Genomic DNA, 22844 nt, shown 5'->3' with positions numbered 1-22844 from the left:
CTGCATCTCCCTCGCTGCCACCTTAAACGCGCTCTTCAAGGGCGGAGCAGCCCTTCCCCCCCGCCAGCCGCCGATTGGCCAGGGAATGTATCCATTGTGGAACGTTGACGCCCGCCGCGTTCTATCCCGAGTGTAGCCACGTTCGGTTGAGCCGGGGCAGCCGCGGTGGCGGCAGCAGAAGCAGAAGGGAGAGCCGGAGCCGGAGCGGCAGCAGCAGCAGCAGCAGCTGGGAAGGAAGCGAGAGCCGAGGACCGGAGCAGGGCGATGGGGTCAAGGCCGGGGCTGGGGCTTTGACAGCGAGGAGCGGGCCAAGTGGTGCAGCGGTCGCGGAGCCAGCTGGAAGCTCCAGCTGGGGGAAGGAGCGAAGGTTGGGAGACGGAAGAGCGGCGAAGAAATCCAGGCGGCGGCGGCGGCTGCTTCAGTTTCGCCCGTTTCCTCCCGCGGACCATGTTCGCCAAAGGCAAAGGCTCGGCGGTGCCCTCGGATGGGCAGGCTCGGGAAAAGTAAGCGCCGAGGCGGCGGCCGACGGGGGACTCCGGAGAGCTGGGCATGGTTTCCTCAGGCAGGCGTTTGCCTCGTCCCTTTATTGTCTCGAGGGGATCCGGAGGGGGACGAGCGGGGAGGTTGTGATCCAGTGGGGCGAAGAAGGAGGAAGGCAGGGGAGAGAGAAGAGGACCCGCCGCCGCCGGCGGGTTTTGGGGGCTTGCTGGTTCAAGGAACGGAGCGGGGAAGCGAAGGCTGGCGGGTGGGAAAGCATGATGGAGGAACGCGTGCGGGCTTGTGCCGCCGCGTCCTTTTGTCTGGAGTGTCTGTCCGTCTGGGCGCGGGGTGAAGGGCTTTGTCCAGGCGAGGAGCGACAGCGACCCTTCTTCCGCCTCTTCTCTCTCCCCCTCCTCCCTCCCGCTTCGGGAGTTTGCAAGTTTGACAAAACCGGAGGGTCGAGTAGAAGCAGAGTTCTTGTGGGGCGGAGTGGAGGTGGGGGCGGGGGGCGGGAAGGGGGGCGGACAACTTGTCTGCGATCGACCTTGCACCCCCCCCAAAATCTGCCCCGTTGCGGATGGTCGAGGAAGACCCCGCCGCGACCTCCTCTTTTCGGAGTTGCTGGCAGAAAGCTTGGGCGCAGGGGTCGCGGAGGGGGCCGGTGCTGTGTTGGCTTCTTTTGCCGAAAAAAAGTTGGGGGGGGGGAGAAGAGATGTGGCTGCAGAAGTTGCGTTTTGTTGTTCCCTCCCTCGAGCTCCTGTGAACTTCTCTCCGGGGCGGGTGGGGGTATGCGGGGGACGACGACTCGTCTCTGTGCCCTGGGAGGCAGGAAGGAAGTGAGATCTCTTCCCTGGTCCGCGTTTAACCTGGGTTCAGGCTCGCTTGTGAAAGGGATGCTTACCGGGGAAGTGGGGCAGTTCCAGCAAGTCCTGTTTCTGCCCGGTGGCCTCCTGCTCCCTTTCTGTCTTACCACTTTTCCTCCTCTAGTCTCTCCTTTTTTTTTCTTCCAGGTTAGCTTTGTACGTATATGAATATTTGCTGCATGTAGGAGCACAGAAATCAGCACAGACATTTTTGTCAGAGGTGAGTGACTTTGTTTACTTTTGACCCCTTTTCCTCACCCCCTCCTTGTTTCAGATAGCCTTTGTTTTCAGAAACAGCCATGGTGGCCTCCATTTTGAATTTTTTATCACCTTTTGCCATTTATTGCTAGTTGACCACAGAGGGTTTTTTGGGGAAGAGGGAGGTGTGTGGTGGGGTAACTAAGTGGCAGGAGTGGAGAGGGAAGCCTCTTCCTGGTGTCTAATCTAACCTTATTCATATGCTTTGCCATTTGCAGATCCGATGGGAAAAAAATATCACACTAGGAGAACCTCCTGGGTTTTTACATTCATGGTGGTGGTAAGTGTGTTGCTTTTTCATCTCCTTCCAAATAGAAACTTCTGTGCCTGACTGACTGGAAGGTGGGCGGGAAAATGTCCCAGGCAAAAGTTGGGGCTTGATTGTCAGTTTCTCTTGTGTTACCAAATAGACACAGTTGGCAGTGCAAGTTTGCCTTTTCATTCTAGTTAGGATTTAGTTGGTGAAGTCTTGAGGAAGAAGTATTGATGAAAGTTGGGAGCTCACTTGTGTGGCTTTTTATTTTGTTTTTAGAAATGTTTCAGACCTCCAAAGTAGATGCTTTTTGCTCTCTTTTTACTGTCCAGTTCAGTAACACAGGGGAGTCCTTAAGGAGGGTGATTCAGGGCACTTAGGGTCTCAGCAGGGTTAGGTGGTGTTGTTTTTAAAGTGTGGAGAAAAAGATACTTCAGACACACAATAGATCTGAAGTGCCTCCCTCCTTTTGTATGCTCTTTAGGTTCCAGTCTGTGAATGTTTGACAGACTAAGTCAGGGAATGATATTTTGTAGAAATGTCACTGTCGTTTGGAGCATTTCTGGGGAATAATACTATTTTTCTTCTGGATGGTTTTCTGGTTTCATTTAGATAGTTTAAAAGTTGACCACTTTCCTTAACCTTGCTGATAGGCTGCTATTAGTGGTATTGTGAGGGATCCTGTTTCTGTGAACATGTGCTTCTGATATAATGTAGTGCACAGGTTGACTATGAGTAAAGTAGTTGTAGTTGTACGGTTGGTAACGTGATCAACTGGATAACAGCAGCTTTCATGCGGAACAGTTGTTGTGTGTCATCATAAGTTTGTTCTTGTTGAACATGACATTTTCGAAATGATGTGCAAAATGCAGGCTCAGGACCTAAGGAGCTTGCCTAGGCTATGAGGGAGAATTGATGCACTTGTGTTGCTTAGATAGGCAGATAATTTTCTGATTAGACTTATGGGTTGAACAGCAATTTACACAGTGAGACTTGGGACTACTGTACATTATTCTGAATATATAGATTAGGAAAGTTCAATGAGGAATCCTTCTCTTCTTCTGGTGCCTACCAGAGCTGTTGTTTGCCACAAGGGTTTTTGAGGGCCAGTCTCTGTCAGTTGCCACAACTCAGTTCTGCTTGGATTGTTTTCCAATCTCTTGCATACTTGGGTTCTTTCAAGCAGTTGCTACAAGCCAGAACTTTGAGTTGGGAAGAAAATAATGTATCACTACCTGAAGCCTTTCATACTTGGAAAAACTTCATCAGTGTCACACAGGAGCACTTTGTGTATGTCCCCACCATTACTGCTCCTTTTTTGAATGCCTGGTATCTCCATTCTTTTCCCAAGGAACTCATAATTCTCTTTCTCTTCCGTTTATCCCTACAACAACCTGTGAGGTAGATCAAGCTGGACCATAGCAAGTGGCTTGAGGTCTCCCAGTGAACTTTATAAGTGAACAAGGATTTAGATTCAGATCTCTGGGTGACTGGTCACTTCTAACCACATGGCAATAGGTCAACGTTTACATAAATGACCATTCTTATGCAGAGTGTGTAGTGCATTTTTATTAATCAAGGGTTCTTCCATTATTGTATACATGGAATGTTCAAGAGAGAAGATGGAATCAATGTATTGACAGTATGACATTTAATGTCAAACCAAAACAGGTCTAATGGATTGCATTCTGGTTTTAGGAGATAGCTGTTACATGACATGGGATGTGTTCAAGCTTAATAGGAGCAGTGCAACAACTTGAGCTGGACATACTGGGTTCAAGTAAGAGGGTGATTTAAAGCACCACAGAGCATGTAGTAGTTGCAGGAGGTCTAAGCATACAGTGCTGTTTTATCATGGAAGTACAATCAGTACGGTTAAACTGACATGGTGGACATAACTTCTGAATGTTTCGCCATGCCAGAGTTTGACTACTGATTTTGCTTCTGTGCTCAAACTATTTTTATAATGGCTGAAATCTTGTTCTCTAAGTTTTACCATATAAGGCTGATGATGTCATCAGTCTTATCTGGCATAGCTACATGCACAGGATTCCAGCCATTGAAGGTCTGCATTACTAAATACATATCTTGGTTATTTTTAGTTAGGTATTATTGGGGAAGATCTGGAGTGGAACAAAGGTGATATATTTTAACCCAAAGTGGAATAAAAGTGAGGAGTACTCCTTGTCACTGATCTGTTTATTGTTTATTTAAAATATTTATATGCCGCCTTTCTTCTAAGGATGAGTTGCCTAGACTTGTATTATAGCAAGCTGCTGCATATTTTTTATGTGTCATACAAATAATAGTAATTGGTTTCTTTTCTCCTCTTGTTATATAGTGTATTTTGGGACCTTTACTGTGCAGCTCCTGAAAGGCGAGATACTTGTGAACATTCAAGTGAAGCAAAAGCCTTTCATGATTATGTGAGTAATACTTTTAAAAAATCTCCTTAATGCTCAAGTTGTTGTTACTAAGTCATACTAAAGCATGAGTGTAGCTAAGTAGAGAGAGAAGGTATCACCACTGGTACACTGATTTGGTTGAATAATAGTAAATCAAAGTTATGTGAATCTAGTTCAGAGACTTACCTTGAATACTGTAAGGTGGTGTGTATTGATCTGGTTACATAGTCATGCATCTTTCTAGTGGCATGCAGGATAAGGCGGGTGAGGGAGAACCTATGGGTGATATTTATCAGGCTGAAATCCCATTTGCAAACTTTCTGACATAAGTGGATGTTTTTGAATATGGAATACTTTCCAGCAGGAGAATACAATTTTAAAAGAATTCTGAAGTATGTACTGTATATACCAACATTTGTTAGAATGTTGCTCTGTGGTACAATCCTGTGCATGTGTACATAGATGTAATTACTATTGTGTTCACTGGGGCTTATGTGCAGGTAAGTGTGCGGCATATTGCAACCTTAGAAAGCCAAAAGGTTGGGTTTACGGTGTCAATGCAAAGGTTGTTCCTTAAGAGCGCAGTGCAAACTTGGTTGATTTCTTTAATGTTTAATAGGATGGGAGGAGCTACAAAGTGGAGGGAAGTTATTTTCAAGGAGCTTAGGTGGTCCTTGTAATTGATGGTTTGAGGGTTAGAATTTTCTTTCTTTCTTTCCTTCCTTACTTTCTTGCTACTTGTTGTTTGGGGTCCAGAGCTAAAATATCATGGGTTATTTGATAGCCAGTGTCTGGAGTCTCCCTCCTTACATAGAACAAAATGCTTTTCAGAAAAACTATTGAATTGCAAGCCCCAAGGATCATAATACTAGAAGCTTTTTTTCCAGCAACCCTATCCTGTTAGAGGAGACATTGCCCCAAGCTAACTGTACTGTCATGCTCTGGGTAAACTTTGACTTGTCCGTGTCTTCTGATGTGTAGATTCTAGCTTGCTTATGATGGCACTGTACTGATTCCCAGGAGCATGTAGATTTTGATCTATTGTCCTTAAAAAAAAAAGGAAAGGTGTTGTAAAAGACTTGCTAATATGAATCGCTTGTACACGCGCTTGTGTTCGATTTTGACTTTCACAGCTTTTCTGTGTTTAAGCAAACTGTACGGTCTTTCCTGAGCTGACCGCAAAATGAGGCTCAAAATTATGGACAGAGCAAGAGGTTGAGGGGTGTGAGGTAGGAAAGAAAGGAGTGTCATTGGCTTCTGTCAGTTGGCTTCCTAATACGTAAGGTAAGACATAGATACTGGCTGCTCCTTTCTAACCTTGCAGCTTTCTGGTAACTCCTTGTTGCCTCAATCACTTCATTCAAAAAGCCATGCACAGCTTGGGATCCACGTAGCTACTGATACCCTTTCTACCAGTATAAGTCCCTGTTATCCAGGGTTATGCTTTTAAAAAGTGCCATATATCAAAGGTGGTGGAATTTCATGATGTTAGGAAGAAATCTTTTAGTGTTGTTAGCCTGACACTCTCCTACTCCCTTGCTGTGACATATACCGTATTTTTCACTCCATAAGACGCACCTTTCCATAAGACGCACCAATTTTTTAGGAGAAGAAAACAGGAAAATATAATCTGTTTTCTTCGCTCCATAAGACGCACAGACTTTCCACCCCCCTGTTTTGTGGGGAAAAAGTGCATCTTATGGTGCGAAAAATACGGTATTTTTGCAAAGGTTCAAGAAATGGTGGCTGTTTGGTTGCTGCTATTTTTTTTCTGTATTTCCACCACTTTGAGGTTATGTCCATTATTATTTTTTAGATTCCTATGTTTTTCATACATTATAATGTGTTTCATTGTTTTAGTCATGTTCTGTCTTCTTCCGGGATAGAAGGCCATTGTCAGTAAAGAAATTAAAAGCTGTTTTAGTTTTCCTAGTGTGGAAAAACATGGGATAGCACACGAGATGCGTACTGCACTATGTTTATCATGGACAGGCTAAATCCTGGTGCTCCTTCTGAGTCAAAAGAAGACACCTTGAAAAGAGAATTTCACATTACTTGTGTTTTTAATTCTGGAATCAGAAAAATGGGCAGATGGTTGGGCATTGATCTGATCTTAGATTTTCCGTTTGGCCAAGTCCCTGGAGCGATCTCAATGATGAATGGGCTTGCAAGTTACTTTTCTTACTTACTGATGTCAAAATGCTTGCCTTTATATTAGGAAGTACATACTGTGACAACATACGTGAATGAGGAGAATGTTTTTCTTTTTGAAAAAGAGTTCTTGGCCCTTGTAGCTGGAGCCTTTGCAAATATGCCCTAGTTTACATCTATTCCCCATAGAACTTGCTGAGAGCAATTGACTTGCAGGGGTGGGGGTGAGAAATTACAGAACGTATTTTATCCACTTTCAGTGAGTGCCTCCCGCCAGTGGTTTGTGCCAGTCAAAAATGGGATACGGACCTTCCCTCAAATTAAAAAATGCAAGATATACCAGGAAAGGGAAGTGATGCAAGAGAAAGATCAGTAGTGAGGAGCTATATATTTATATTTACCTGGATCCAGACTAATCTTCTCATGTGCTGTTCTTTTTGGATGCAAATGATGCTTGGTGAGATCCAAATAAAGAAATGCAAGAATACATAACAAAATGGGACATGAAACACACATGTTATGTTTGTGAGCATAGGTTTGGATATACCACATGTAAAACATTCTGGGGTCTTTTTGTTTGGTTGTTTAGATACCACTTTAAGAACTGCATATTTGGGGGCATTGCCAATACGTGGTGGTCTTGGACTCCTGATATGGTGGTAGAATCCAAAGCATTCTTCCCTGTAGTTTGCAGTGTTGTTTCTGGCAAGCCTCCTTCCTCTTTTTGTTCATTGACTGTTGATGGAAGGCCCACTGGTTTTGCCATGGCTGCACTCCTCCTCTTAGAGGAAGATGCTACAGTGTTCCTCTTTGGTCAATTAGTCATGAACTATTGTGGGTGAGACAAAACTGCCCAGACACTAGCGAGTCAGTATTGATGCTAAGATGTGTTTGTATGTTGATTTTGGAGTCTAATGCTGTCGTAAGTGTTATGGCCTGTTTTAATTATGTTTTCCCATTATGACTTTTTGTTTGTTTTTAATCTGTTTGTCTTTTATCTGTTTTTAATCTTGTTGCGAGCTGCCAGTTCTGAGAGAAAGGCAGGTTGAGGTCAGATGGATAGATAAACTAGATTTCTCCCTCTCCCTTCTCAGTAGAGCTCCTGGGACTAGTACTTTATTTTTGTTATATGGAAATGAGTGACTGTCATTCACTTGAATGAAAGAAAAATGTTCTGTTACTTTCAGAAATCTTGCTTAGTTGGGGTAAAAGCTGTTAACTGTGGGCTGACGATGTCTCCACCATAAGAACTGGGCCCAAGAGAGCAAAGGTTTACTTTCTGCTCTTAGAATTTGCCTTGATTTACTTACTTAGCAAAAGCTTACTAGGCCAGGCAGGAGGGGTGAGGTAGTTTAATCAAGGCTTGCAGGATTGAGAGACGCTTCCACAGTTTGTTGAGCAGGGATGATGCCATCATTCGCAAACTCTCTCGGGCTTCCTTGTTCCCTTTGAGCTGATCCACGGTCGCCACAGTGGCTAGTGGGGAATGGGTTTGTCTGTGTATTTCTTGTTTGCCACCCTTTGTGTAACATAAATTATTTAGGGGTGTCTTTGTCTTGAATGGGCATTTAAGATTCACCAGCTTTACAAAATACTTGCTCCTGGTAGAAATGGAAACTGCAACAATGAGTGTGTTACGATTCTAGGCAGCTACCTGCTTTTTAAGACTTCACTGGGAAAATGTCGCTGTTGGGGCTGCCCTGATGATCATGGGGATTCAGAATTTACCACTGCCTTATGGGTGGAGAGCCCCCATCCCTGCAGCCTAGTATTTTTGCAAAAAACTATGGGAAGGAAATGGGGTTTGTTTGGCCCCTGTTACCCTCACTGTACCTGAGGTACGCTTTGAAATAATGTCTGAGGCTGGGGGTGTACAAGACTGGTTAATGCAAACATGTCGTGGTTTCATCTAAGCATGACACCTTAACTTCCCCCTCCAGCTTTGTGTATATGAAAGGTCTGATGGTCTTGAGTCTGTTTTCATGGTACTTGAATTAACATTCCTTCAGGGTATGATGCCATATAACCATGATTTCTACCAAGATCAGTAAAACTCAATGCATGGGTTCGTATATTCACATTTTGAATCTTAAACTTTACATGCAGTCACCAGTGAGCCATTGAACATTCCATGTTTGACTGTTTTGTTGTTGTTGTTGTTGGCGGCGGCTCTTTCTGAGTTTGGGCTGTCCTTATGAAACACTGCTTAATACCTATCAGAACATGTTAGGCACAAAACATGTGGTGCTTAGAGCAAACTGCCCTCCTTACTTGAGGTGAAGATACAGGGTACCTTAAAGCTAGCCAAATTGTTTTGACTCAAGGGTTTAAAAATCCCACAAATTCCTTTCATGATCTTTGCCAATAAAAATTAAAACAATACTCTGCTATGACATCCTGCTTCTAAAGCAGCCCTTCACTATACCTAATGGAAGGACCAACTCTGTATCAAAATGTCCTTTGTTAAGTCTTGGATCCAAAGCATAAGGTGTGGAGGGATAGCACTGGCATTCAAGATACAATAATGTTACATTAGCAACAGACTTATAATAGTGTCGGAGGATTTACTGTATTTAGAGAAATTAATCTTTTTTAGCTTGGTAATAATTCTAATAATAGGCATGAGTGCATTAGATGATTCGCATAAACTTCTTTAATACATGTTGCTTTAAGCTTACAGCAAATAGACACAATCCTGATTGTGTGTGTGTTTTTAATTCTCAGTGTATTACAGTTTCGTAACAGTCCTAAGTAGTTTACCTTTTTAGTTTTATTATGAAGACTGATAAGAAGATTTTCTATCCCCCCTGTTTTCTCCTCCTCCTTCATTTCATTATACAGTTTATTTGTAAAGTGCTGTTGGTCTTAAAGTAGTTAGCTAATACATATTGTCATTGCTGTGTTGTTTTAGTCATAGATGTATCTAGCTATTAAGATACATTTTCCTCCCCTTTCTGAATTAATATTTTCCCAGAAGAGGCTATATAGTGTACTTCCAATAATGAGTGCAGTACGCCATCAAGTTATAAGATCTCATGTGTGCTTTGAACACAAATTTCCTTGTTTTTCAGAAATGATGCGGCTTATAGTTGCTTTCAGTGTGTTTGTGACATACAGAAGTTCCTGTCACACTCGAAAGAGTGCAGCTTTAATCCCCCTGTTAAACGCACATGTGTGGGTCCTGGACAATTCTGCCTGCTGTTTGTGACTACCCTTACATGGAAATGTAAAGATACTTTCTTATGTATGGGAGGAGCAAAAAGAATTCATGCTATAAAAGAATATGACCAATATAAGCTAAAATCCAATAGTAAGTTGTAACTAGAATAGGCCCATTGATAATCAATGGGACTTACATTGGTGTTGACTTCCCAGATCTCCACTGATTCAGTGGGCCTACTTTAGTCGCAACTCACTACTGAATTTCAGCTATGGGGTCTTCCTGTTTTCCAGGATACTGCCCTGTTATAAAGCATCTGATGCTGATGACTCTGTGTTGTAGGTAAAAGTCCAGACCTGGAAAACCACCTGATCAGAGCCATGGAAATATAGGGTTTCTTGCTGGCTTGCCATGTAACCTGGATGTTTTCTTCTCCTCTTAGCCTCAGTCCTCATGAACCCCTTTGAAGTCTGATAGAGTAAGTGCCAAAAATACAGTTTTAAACAAACTTTCTGAACTGCTCATGAATGGAAGGTGACTCATTCAGAAATGCTCCCAGCCAGACTAGAGGGTAGATGGCTGGTTGAACTGTATGGAGGTTTTAATGGGGATTCAGGAAGGAACATGCAGGATTGTGAGAATGTGTTAATAGCTGCTGCTGTTTATGTTCTAAAAAAGATTTTCACTTGGGAAGGTGGGAGAAAGGGCTGAGCAAAATCATCACTGCAGTGGACAGATGACGAATGTGGGAGATCGGATAAAAATAACTGCTATTATGATTTGTCAGAATGACTGATTAAAAAAAAATTCTCATCTTTTTGGTTGCTTTTGTAATTTCTGTGTTAAAGATGTACCTTACACATATTTGTGGTTTCTGTTCATAGCATTTAGTGGCCATGTTTAAGCCAGGTGGCTGCAGGAATTGTGGGTTATCAAGTTGAAGCAGTCTGCTATGACTCGCTGTTGAACTGCAGTGGGAGTGATGAAATAAAAAACAGAGCTTTGCTCCATTTTTCTTTACCATTTTATCTGGATCTAGGCAACACTGGATGTTCAGCCTCCCCCCCCCCCCCCCCGTAACCTGGAGGAAGAAACTGTAAAACAAACTATGGAGTTTTTCTTTGCCCGTTTGAGGTTGTGGAAAGCCAGAGAACTAGCTTCTGTACTATTCAGCCAACACACGAAATAGGGAACAGGGCAAAGCAGGAACAAATGGGCAATGTGTGCCTAGAAGCCAGTCATATTCTTTAAGCCAAGGTTTCCCTAACTTTGTTACATTTGAATGTGGGCAGGTTCTAGTGATACTATTAAGGTACTCTCTAGAGGCCAAGATTTTCCATCTCGTGTAATAGGGCTGAAAACAAAAAATACCATCGCAAAACCAAGAGAGTGCCTCAGCAAAATGCAGAGGCAGAGTGTTTGTTGAAATGCTTTTAAAACCTGGCATCGTTTCCTTTGCATGCTTCTTTTGCATGGTTGAGGTGTGGCTACTGGGTCACATAAGAAGCAAATCTCTCTAGATCCGTTGGTCCAGGGAATACATGCTTCAAAGAATGGGAGATCATGCTTCATTAGCAGCCTGTCGAACAGCACTTGCATGCTGTGTAACTTCCATTTCATTTCCCAGTATAACTATATGATAATAGAAGCAGCAGGAGCAACAAGCAATTTCCCGAAAGAACATTTGTAATATTAAAAAAAAACTAAAAGTGTTCAGTCTCCCCCCCCCTTCTTTTCTTTTTTCTTTTGGTATGTGCTTTAATGCATTTGTAAGAGTTCTGCACCAGTTGACCTGTAGCGATTTAAAAGGGCATTCTTGAGATTTGGATGAGGTGTGCCAAATTCTTGATAGGAGCAATATGAAAAAGCAATGTGTAAACCCTATACAGTACCAAAAGTACATTTGAGAGTGGTTAATCGCTATGCTTTGGAGACCCAGCATGCTCCGTGTGTATTTTTGCACTGAGGTTGAATGGCAAAATATCTTTGAACAAAAATGTTTCCCACCTTCAGTGGATTGCAAAAGCTGCTTACCCCAGAGAAATCTTTGGGAACAACTTTGTGGCAGAAAACTGTGAATGCTACAACAGTGAAGTGGTGGCAGGATGTCCCTGTTTTTGACTATTTTGTGGCTTCAGAATGAGAACCTGCCTGTTGTCCCAATTTCTGTCCCACTTCTGCTATTTTAACATGCTTTGGAATGAGGGAAATCCTTGTATTTGTTGGCTGGTTCTGCAAAAATACTCTGTGCGTTGTTTTTGACAGGAACAGTAAGTTGCTTATTATTTAAACATAGGCTCATTTGATGGTATGTATAAAGCTTACCTTAAAAAAAAGAGAGAGACAGAGCTTAATTTATATAATTGATTTCATCTCACTTAATTTACAGTACTTCGATGTAATAGACATTTGAAGAGAACAGATTCTAAACCTGTGGTGCTTTGGATTTGGTGGTTCAGTGGTCTGAGATTTCCAAAAATATGGTGTGAGGAGACCAGGGGAGAAGAAAGATCCAAATTATGCTTTTAATTTCAGTGTTTCTGTGTCTTTCCAAAAGAAAATGTTACACACTCTCTAGAGATTTATGGCTGTTGGCACAGTTGCCTTTATCTTGCTTCTAGGCAAAGCCCCTCTGCAAGCGCACTCATATTACATTGTGGTGGTGTTGCCAGACACTCTTGTTGCAGGTTTTATTGTGCATCTTCAGAGCTGGTGAGCTACAAAGGGATTGTACAGCATGACAGGGAATTTCAACCACCGCGTTATCTCGGAATTGGCCGATTGATGATTGCAGTTCAGCGTTTCAACACTGTGAAAGCCAATACAATTTGAGTTAGCTGTGATGACTGCCAGTTTAAATACCGCAGTGAATTTCTGTCAAATAGCTAATACACAGAATGGGGAATTGCAGAAAACTTGATCACTAGAACCAATTTAGTCGATTTTGGCCTCCAGCTATAGAAAATGAACTTAAATCTAGTTGACTGTCGCTACATACTTTTTGTGGCATTATTCTGTTTGCACAAGCTCCTCTGAGTGTAACTTTGAGAGATAGTGTAAAAATTCAAAACAACTGGCAACTTGGAACTTTTATTTTACTTTATTGTGTGTGGAGATTACAAAAAGTGACTTCTTTGCTAGTGATACTAGTCTTTCAAACCACTTCCTATGCATTTAATGTTTTTTTGGGGGGGGGGAATTCTTGAATTTGGAATTACATGTGGTTGTTTTTAAAAATCATGCTAGGGAGTAGGTTGTTGAAGCTATAAAATTTGCCAAAGTGAGTAATAGATGTTGTAAGAAGGATTGTAGGAAGCACAGTCTGTCTCCTGCCTTTGGCAAAAATAAGTTTTCCTGTAACATGTCTAAACTACTTTCAGGGAAGAAAAGAGACTTCTGTGTTTTTTGTTTTGTTTTAAACAGATAATTATAATCTAAATAATTATTTGCATCAGTTATTCTGAACCAGTAGGTGTGACATAAAAAATTTTTCTACCTGACTTAAGCGTAATTGCTGAGAGAATGCAACAAGAATTTTTTCAAAGCAGTCTTCCTTCTCTCTCGTATGTGTGTGTGTGTTGAAGATTCTCATAATAGAGTGGTGCCCCGCATAACAAGCAATTCGTTTAACGACGAATCCGCATAGCGATGTGCTTTTTGCGATCTCAAAAGCGATCGCATTGTGATGTTTCTAATAGTAAAACATCACGTTGTGATGATTGGTAAGCGTTTTGCTTACCGATTTTTGCATAGCGATGTTTTTTAACAGCTGATCGGCAGTTCCAAAATGGCCGCTGGGTAAAGAAAAAGGCCGCCCGCTGTGTTTTCGCGCCCTTTCCTTGCTTACCGGGCAGCGAAAATGGCGGCCGCATGGAGGATTTCCGCATAATGGTGAGTTGTTTGCCGCAGGAACGCATTAAACGTGTTTTAATGCGTTCCTATGGGCTTTTTTGCCCCGCATAGCGACGAATCCACATAGCGACGATTTTTTCAGAATGGATTATCGTCGCTATTAGGGGCACCACTGTAGTTGATGACTGCAGAGAATTGTGGCAATCCTGAGAGCTAGCAGGGATTAATTCCATGTACCAGAAACAGAGATCTGTGTTGTAGGTAGTGCCTTGATGAAGCGTGATGTCACTACAGCATATCAGGATGATTTTCCACCATCATTCTTCCCAGTATTTTTGCAATCCAGAATTACATATTTTCCCATGGATTGATATATGTGCCTTTTTCACCCCTAGAGACAAAAAGCTCAGTGAACAATTGTTGATAGTGGATTCTTCTCTTGACGTGCAATTCTAAGTGGTGGTACAGATGATATTTGGAAGGAACCAAAGTGCTAGTCGCAACTCATGTCTTGCAAACAATCCAGAACTCTTCAACCAGGATTGCATTTCTGGCGTGATACAGTTGCTAACTGATAGCAGTATGTGGAGATGGTGTGAAAGCTATAGGCACTTGAATATTGCCTGTAGTGATTTTGTTGAATGAATTTGTAATTTAATTAGAATGCTTTAACAGCTATAGAAGCCATGTGTAAGCTTCTAACAATGCTATGCAAGATGTTGTAGAATTAAAGGGGGAGTGAACAAGTGTTCCTCCCTTTTTGTCGTCTCCATTATATGTAGTTTGTGTATCATGCTATAAGGTCCTGGTACATTATTGATGATAATCTGAATCAACGTTCCTTCTAGTTTTCTATAATGCTGTGTGGGGCACCACTCCTTGTATGTGGGGTTCCGACTAACGAAGCAAATGGGTAGCAACACCCTCTTGGCTGCACGCACTTGATGCACTGCTGCACGTCCACATGACTTAAAGGGAATGTTGGTCTGAATTGATCAAACAGTTGGAGAATGATTAGAAGGTTCTTTGCTACCCTTTTTCCAGCCATTTGATCCTGGCGGTCCTGTAATTGCCAAGTTGATAGCTCTAAAAAGTCTTGGTTAAGGTAGTGGAGCCCCATAGTGTAGTGGTTAAACTGCAATACTCTGTTCATGATCTGAGTTTGATCCTGATGGGCGCAGGTAGTCAGTGAAAGGTTGACTTAGCCTTCCATCCTTGCAAAGATGGTAAATTGAATACCCAGCTTGGTGGGCTAGGGGCATTTATACTTAAATTGTAAACTGCCCAAGAGTGCTTTAAGTGCCACGGGGAAGTATATAAGCACACTTGGCTTTCTAGTTGCCATCTTTTCAACTATCATGTGGTGAGTCCTTTAGGTTTTGTTGTACAACTTGAAAGGCACTGCTATCAAATTGTATGTTCTCTTCTTTGTTTCAGCTTCAGTTTAATGGAAGTACAGTGGTGCCCCGCACCACGTTGATAATTCGTTCCCCTGAAATCGCTGTTAGGCAAAAACATCGTCCAGCGAAAACAGTTTACCCATTGGAATGCATTGAAACCCATTTAATGCGTTCCATTGGGGAAATTACCTCGTCGTCCAGCGAAGATCACCGATAGGGGAAGCCATTTTCCGAGCGCCAATCAGCTGTTAAAATGGTTGCCCTGTGAAGCATGGGTCAGGAAAAAACAGGGCAGCCATTTTGCAGAGCCGGAAAACATCATTGTCTTGTGAACAAACTGTTCGTGAAGCACAGACCTAATCGTCATCAAATGAAAATCCCCCATAGGAAACATCATTTTGCGATCGCAAAAAAGTCACCGTCCTGTGGATTCGTCATACAGTGGGGTCATTGTCTAGCGAGGTACCACTATACAGAGACAAAATTGTGACCCTGAAGGCAGTGGAAATTAGATTAATCACAATGGAGGTTAGTTTGTTCTGAGTTTCAATTCAGTCTCTACAGGAGCTATCTAAGATACAGAACCCTATCCCCAAAATAGGTTCAAAAAAATGTTCCCTCTCAGCCGTACCCATGCAGCTCCACCTCCCTCTGTGCAGCTCCCTCCTCCATGCTTTCAATCCCTTTGGTTTTGGTTGTGATGGAACTCTGCGTGTGGGAGGATGGAGTCATGCACGCGTGTAGGATGAAGTCACCCATGAGGAAGGTGGATCCCTGCCCAGTGGGGATGAAAATTAGAGGGTACCTTGATTCAAAGCCTTTAAAGTTAAGGCTTAAAACACTGAGTGGATTCACCACCCTGTGAAGTGGAAGTCAGTGGTCAGCACTGCCCGAGTATTTTCCTGAAAACCTACTTCTGACAAGCTTGGAGGGACTGTTCCCTCAAGCCTTCTGTGGATCATTCCCCAGATTTCCTCTTCCCACCATAATAAGGTGCATGTCAGAAAAAAAAAACATGTGGGGTGATGGTCCTTCTGTCCATTTGAGATTACTGGCTAATATGCTGATGTGAGCAGAACTTGAGAGTGATCGTGAAAGAAATAAGCATGTGAAAAGGGAGCTGTTATTAGTCATGATGGGCATTATTTGATTAAGTTAATGGGTTTTGGTTTTAAAACAAGCCAAAATAAGTATTTGTGGTGCTTTCTCATTTGTATTTTAGTTTTAGTTTCTGTACTTTATTTGTATATTGGATATAAGGAAGGATGGGGCATATTCATAGAAGAAATGCTTTAAAGACTGGTGTTTGCACAGATGGGTGGAGAATATATATTCTTGTTTGGAATGTCCACAAAACTCTGAATGGTGGAAACTTGGAGGTAACCAATAGGAAAGAGCAAACCTCAGGTCCCAATAGTTGCATGGCTTCTAGCAAGTGTCTGATGCATCTAATGATGTTTGCCAAGCCTATTTGGGTGGCAGAAAAGTGCTGGTTGGCGTATACTGGTTCTGCTCAGGTGTGAGAGAACCATCCTGGTGTTGCATCTGGAGCAGTGCTGGGAACAGGCTAGAGTTTCGGTGGTGCTGTCTTGTGGCTGTTCTGTTTGCCTCAGGAGGATAGAAACAAAGGATGGGAGCCTCCATTTTATACAGCAAGGAGGGATCCTTTGTCAACAGGAGGCTGAGAACATGGTTTGGCTTAGTTTTGTCTGAAGGGAGAGGGCGTTCAGTGTATGGTCTGCGTCCATAAGAATTTCTGAAGTTTGAAGGAAAATTGGCATTTCTTACCTCTCCAGGTGAGAGACGGAAAACAGAGAGGATCTAAGTGAGAGCTAGAACGAATGCTGCTGGAGGTGAGAAAGAGCTGCCAGCCAAAGATGTCCAAATTTGTGTTGGCTTCAAAAGAGGCAGTTTCATTCAAAAATTTATGAAATGCATTTGGGTAAAACTTTGGCCCTAAAACTCCCATCGGGACTTGCCATGCCAAGTGGTGCTGGTGAGACTTGTAGGCCAAAGCATTGGAGGATGTTAATACAGGTAGTATTATCCCCATGTCTGCATTAGCCTTTGCTCCATAGATTGATTTATATTTATAGTATGGTGCAATCCGTTGACACTATAGTTATTTCTAAATGAAGCTATTGATCTTTTGGATTCTTCCATGTATTGGTTAAAATTACATTTGTCCTGTTGTGATTTGTTTTGAGCACACATTTGTGGAACAGCAGCATATGAGTAAACAAACAGTGATTATGAGAACATTGTTTTAAATGTTTAGCAAAACACCTCCTCATATTAAAAGCAGCTGGGCAATGGAGCACATTAGCAATTGAAGGAAATATCTGTCTACAGTGGTATTGGGTGCTGGGCTTTATTAATACATAGACCTCATACACCTCTACATTTCCTTTATCTGGATGTTTATAATGCAAATACTGTGGATAGCGTACGTGACCATCATGTTCTTTTATTCCTCCTCATTGCCCATCTGAAGTAGCTTGTTCATGTTTTAGAAATGGGGAAGCATATTTGTCATTTGTTTGGTAGAAATCGATATAATTGTTAGCAAGTTTCTACTAAATAAAAGTCAAAATATCTATATAACATCAGCTGTTCTTATTGGTGGAAGGCCATTGTGGTTCACATCTGGAACCACATCTGGAACCAGACTGGTACACATAGGAGGTAGTTTTTGTGGGGGAAAAAACCTCAAAGTGATTTTCAAATATACCTGTGAAGCCCATTTGCACAATAGGCTTCTCCCAGAATTTAATAGGTATGGGAATAACTCCATTTGCAAATACATCAGAACAGGATTTCCTTAGATGCTGAATTTCTGTTTATCCCTGAGTGATGTGTCCCACTCATAGTGCTGTGGGAGGTAATAGAAAGAAGCAGAGAGAATGATATAGGTATTCTCCCATCTGTGACGTAGTTCTTCTTCAGAAAATATTCTGTTCTGTTGTCCCTGAAATACGTTTATTGACACAACAGCAGGAGCAGAGGGGCCCTGGTTTAGTGATAGTAGGCATGCTTTGCATTCAGAAAGATTTAGGGGATAGGTGGGCTGAAAGAACTTGGGGCCTTGGATAGCTGCTGCCAGTCAAGCTAGATAATTTTGTGCAAGAGAAATCAATAGTCTGACTCAGTAGAAGACAGCTTCATATGAATCCTGAACTAGTGCCTTCCCATGCATCTTTTAAATTTACACAAGGGGCAAACCACATAGTGTGCAATGAATCCCGAAAGCGTGTCATTACTTTTTTTTCCTTTTAAAAAGCATTGCACGTTTCAAAGTCTTAAATTAATTTTGTCATCAAGGAAAAAAACAGCTTTGTCCATTTTCTAGGAATGGAATGAATGCAGGAAAATGCCCTTTGCTTCAGAAATGGTTATTTTTGAACTGGTAGGGACAGTTTTAACAGACCAAAACATCTTCCTGCTTAAATGTAAAAAGTTTGAAGCAGCTATACAGACTTTAGGAAAAGTAAGCTGAGTAGTGGGCTGTGGGACCATATTGTGTCTTGCTGGCTAAATGTACCTTTTGCTCTTATCTTGGGGGGGGGGGGAATCTTTCGATCCATTTATTTCAAGGCATTTAAATGTGTCTAATTTTGTCCCCAGAAATTAACTTCATTTTGCTGTTTCTTAATTTATAAAAATCTGTGGCTGATAAACCAGTGGCAAAACAATGACTTTACTATGTAAAAAGTAAAAATGTATCACTAAAGCTGACTTGTTAATCTGAATTCTTAGTATAAGGTTGGCATCCTTTAAAGCTTTGACTGTCACTTTAGAAAGAATCACTTATTTGCCATTTGAGTAAATTAATGTTCTCCAAACTAAGAGTTATTTTGACATTCACTAGTTGCATAGGAGCCACAAGAATGATGGTTGTTCCAAAGCAGTTTTTCCTTTTTAAAAAGCTGATATTGATAAAACCCTGAAAACATTAAACCAGAGGTCAAGGCAAATCGCTTGTGCTGTAGTCACTGTGATTGGGGAGCCTAAATATTTATCCTGGTCTGTCCCTAATGAAAACAAATTGTCAACAGTTGTTCAGTAACTGACTAAATTAAAATCTGTAATTAGTCAATTAGATTAAAGAGTTGGCACAACCTGATTGTATCATGCTGGTTAGGTTATTAAGAGAAAGGGTGTGATTTTTAATTACTGCATGCTAATTTTGACAGTTTCAAATGGAAACAGACGTTCCCCCCACCCCACCCCAAACAATGCATGCAGTGTCGTTGTGAGAGAAGGCAGGAAAATGTAGTTTACTTTCACTGAAAGATCAGAAGTTGCTGCTGTCAAAACCCTGGAAGGATTTCTATTTGGAAAGACGGAGGGAGGTGTTTGTGTATGGGAGGAGTTACATAAAATTTAATCATGTTTTCATTTGTTTTTTCTATTGGTAGTGGGGTATTTTTCCCTAAGCAGTGAGAAAGGATAAGCGTGCTTTTGTGGTGTGCATGCATGTGTGTGATGTGTCTTTCTTAAGTTGTTCGAAACAGCAGTTAAGAGTAAAATCTGACATAATGTCTTAAGAAAATCACTAAGGTATTTGTTTGTTTAGTGGCAGATGGAGCGTTAGCTGGGTCGGTGGGGCAGGGCCAAGGCTGTTTCTCTGTGTGTTCAAAGCTCATTGTATGGTGGATCATTCTTCTTGTGATCCTGTGGGTGTTGCAAACTGAGCACTTCCTGACACAATGACTAGAACACTCATTCAGAGGTCTTTGCTGGCTGTTCCCTCCCCCCCCCCCTTTCCCCGTCTTTGTGCTCTTGCTTGCTGAGATCACTTGTAATCTGTTGTTGGCATGGACTGCTTGTTAGGGAGGGCATGGCGGGGTGGGAGAGTTGCACAGTTCTTTATCTCCTGTTCTCCTCCTAAAGATCATGCTGAACAGCCTCAGCTAACGGATGTGTAGTGCTGAGATGCTAGTGACATAGAAGTGAATGAGTCATCCCCCCCCCATTCTTCCTCTTCTTGCCTCGCCTCCACACCACCCCTCCCCCGCCTCCACCGCTCCTTATTGTGCAGGCTTTGATCACTATTAGAAGAGGATGCATCTTTGGTTTGGGAAACAAAGCCATTTAGGAAACCATTTTGCTGTCTCTATAAAAGGCCCATTATTTCTCTACAAGACATAGTCACCCCTATGTTGTTCCCCTGTCACACACACCCTGTCACACACACTGACTTGCACAGATACACACACACATGCACGCACAAACACACACACACACACACACACACAGAGGCAGACGGACAGCATTTTGCTTTAGACCAACATGAGTGGATTGGTTATACATTGGCTTCCCCTTGCACCATCCGCTTTGTGGCTCTGCCCTGCTGCCCACCCCCACCCCATGAATGAAGTTTATTTGTGAAGGTGGTTGTGTGTGTGTTTCAGAGGGGAGGGGATGTGTAGCTCTGGGTACACACAAACCTTGCAAACCTTCCTTCCATTTCCTTTCTGTGGTCTTTTTTGAGGAACAAAGAAACTCGCATACAAAGCTAGGGAAGAATTCTCCCTCTGCTGAGGAGCAATCTTAACAAGTCTCCCAAGGCCCCAGAAGCGAAGAGAGAAGAGTTGTTTTTTTAGTAGGGGGAAGAATTTTCTTCTATCTAGTTCCTGGAACTGGCAGTTAACATGCTGTTAGGCTGGAGCAACATGTGTGAATATGAGTAGGGCTTTCCTGTTCTGTTGGTAATTTCCTTCCTTACCTTAGAAGCCTGGATTTTACCATACCTTTTTAAGCATATTTACTTCACTCCTGCAAATACAAGTCCTTTCCTTGTCCGATAACAACTGTTTACTCAGTCCTAGAAAATTTAGTATTTCAGGACTCTGTACATTTGTGTGCTTGTCTTTTAGTAATGCCAGTTTTTGAAAGGGTCATGATGTTATTACTTGTACAGATCAAAAACTCACAAGAAAGCCACAGGCCGGGGATTGTTGTTCTGTATAATGAGAGGTTTGAGTGAGGGGAGGGTCTGCAGTGTAGTCTGTGGCATCATTTCTCTTTGGAGTGTGACATCCATACAACCAGGAAGTATGCAAAATTTGGCTTCTAATTATGGGGTTCCGCTAGAAAGGAAAATCTATTCATATGTAACAAAAGGGAGCGAAATAAGAGTACCAGGAAATAATGTCACAGTGTTATGCTTGGTATGGTAATTGTGTGAAACTGTTTGCCATTTACAGGTGGACATAAACTACTTGTGATACCTTTGGTTCTGTACCAAGAAATATCTCTAGGAATGTTAAGGATAAACACAAATTAATGCACACTTTCAGCAGGAAATGAGACTTCTTGTCCACTTCACTGTCACCCTACATCACCTATTTTCTGTCACAAATCTGGATGCAACAAGCAATTGGATACGTTCAGAAGTTTAATTTCTGTCTGAAGCGTCATCTCCTATAGTAACTTAATTTTGCATCCTAATGTTTCTTTTTATCTCTGTGGAATTTCAGTGTTTTTAAAACTTTGAGAGGTCAGTTAGGCTTGTGGAATATACAGACAAAATTGGACTACAATTCCCATGGTTCTTCATCATTAGCTATGCTGTTAGGGCTGCTGGGAACTGTGGTTTAACCTCCTCTTTAGGGCCAATGATTCTTTAGGAAACATCGGCATTTAAAGGTCTGAACATTTTTTAAAGGATTTCTTTTTGAGTAGAAGCCACAACTCATTGATGTAAGAAATAATTTTTGGGTGCTGTAATAGTGAAAAGGGGAAGAGAAGACCAATAGAAATGCTAATGAGCACCTTCCGGTATATTTGAGAATGAAATAGTGTGTGGGCGTTGTGCACTTTCATACATAGCTACTCAAAAGTTAGCCCACTGAGTTTGCAGGGGTTTACTTTCAATGAACTGGATAGAGGGTTGCAGTTGCCACGTCTATGGGGTAGGCAAGGAGGTAGTAATGTTTATTCATCTATAAACTGGGAGAAGAAAAAGAGTAACTAAAAACAAAATTAAGTTTTTGCAGCTGCCTCTTACACCTCTCTCATCTTAGCATACTATTTTTAGTGGGTGAGATTATTTTCCCATCTACTCATTTCTTCATTCCCTTATTGTGAACTCAAACGAGACAAGGCTCATCAACCACAACATGGCCGCTTCCATCATAATCTAGGTTGGCTTCTCTGATTCAAGAGGAATCGGGGTGGGGGAAGCATTCCCATTGTGAAAAATTAGTGCTCTTTGGCTCTGTTCCTTGCCCATTCTGTATCCTTGGCAGTTCTGCTGCATGTGACCATTTTTTCCTCTCTGAAATCATGGTTGAATATTTGTTTGTTCTTTTTTAAAAAAAGATTTCTCTACTGTTGCCTATATCAAATAAGCAGGTTTTGAGAAAACAAAGCAAGGTTGAAGCAGAAAACAACTGTTGAAGGCAGATAGTAGTAGTTCATAAGAGGATTCAAAGTGGTTTTAGAGAGACATTGCTTCTCAGGGTGTGTGCTTAACTTGCTTCCTTTGCTCCACCATAGTACTGGCTCAAACAGGTTTTGCATGTAGGCAAACCCATACAAAAACCAGCTTAGTGGAGGTGAAAGTAGCCCATGTGTGAAGCCTTACAGTGCAGCCCTATATGTCTTCATTTGGAAGAAATTCTCATTCTCTCAGGCTGGCTCCTAGATAGGTTGTATAGATCCACAGACTTGAAGAAGCTCAAGCCTTTCCTGCTTCTGCTTGTAACCATAGGCTGGAACCTCAAATCATGCTTCTGACTTCACTGCAGAAGAGAGAGAGAGAGAGAGAGAGAGAAAAGTCTCCTAGAGTTGTTGCTGCGTTAATTGCCTAGAGCTGGAAGGCAGAAAGCTGCCTAAACTAAATCAGATTTTGTTATGAGTTTGCTCAGTGCTCTTTACGCTCCCCTGGCAGTGGCTCTACAGGATTTTTGACATATAGGAGTGTCCTATCCGGATCTGACATGGAATGCCTTCTTGAATGGGGTGCCTGCTGTCTGTGGTGTGTGTAAATATTTGTATTAAAAGGGATCATTTAAA

At 42.1% G+C, this 22844-nt stretch overlaps 1 protein-coding gene across 8 annotated transcripts in view; it reads left to right on the top strand.

Annotated features, from left to right (window-relative positions):
- The window catches only part of SSBP3 (single stranded DNA binding protein 3), a 207454-nt gene that overhangs the window by 649 nt on the left and 183961 nt on the right, over positions 1–22844 (top strand). For 2 of the 8 annotated variants that reach the window (XM_072997657.2, XM_020799628.3), the window contains exons 1-4: positions 140–503; positions 1491–1563; positions 1820–1881; positions 4196–4280. In XM_072997657.2, the coding sequence (XP_072853758.1) occupies positions 448–503; positions 1491–1563; positions 1820–1881; positions 4196–4280 (276 nt within the window). In that variant the 5' untranslated portion in view covers positions 140–447. Of the gene's footprint in view, positions 1–135; positions 504–1490; positions 1564–1819; positions 1882–4195; positions 4281–22844 lie in introns of those variants that run through there. The other 6 variants (XM_078392903.1, XM_078392904.1, XM_072997656.2 and 3 more) reach the window with 5 other exon arrangements.

Source organism: Pogona vitticeps, chromosome 4, assembly GCF_051106095.1.
Source record: "Pogona vitticeps strain Pit_001003342236 chromosome 4, PviZW2.1, whole genome shotgun sequence".
Classification (NCBI taxonomy): Eukaryota; Metazoa; Chordata; class Lepidosauria; order Squamata; family Agamidae; genus Pogona; species Pogona vitticeps.
This window is presented reverse-complemented; position numbering and strand designations above follow the sequence as displayed.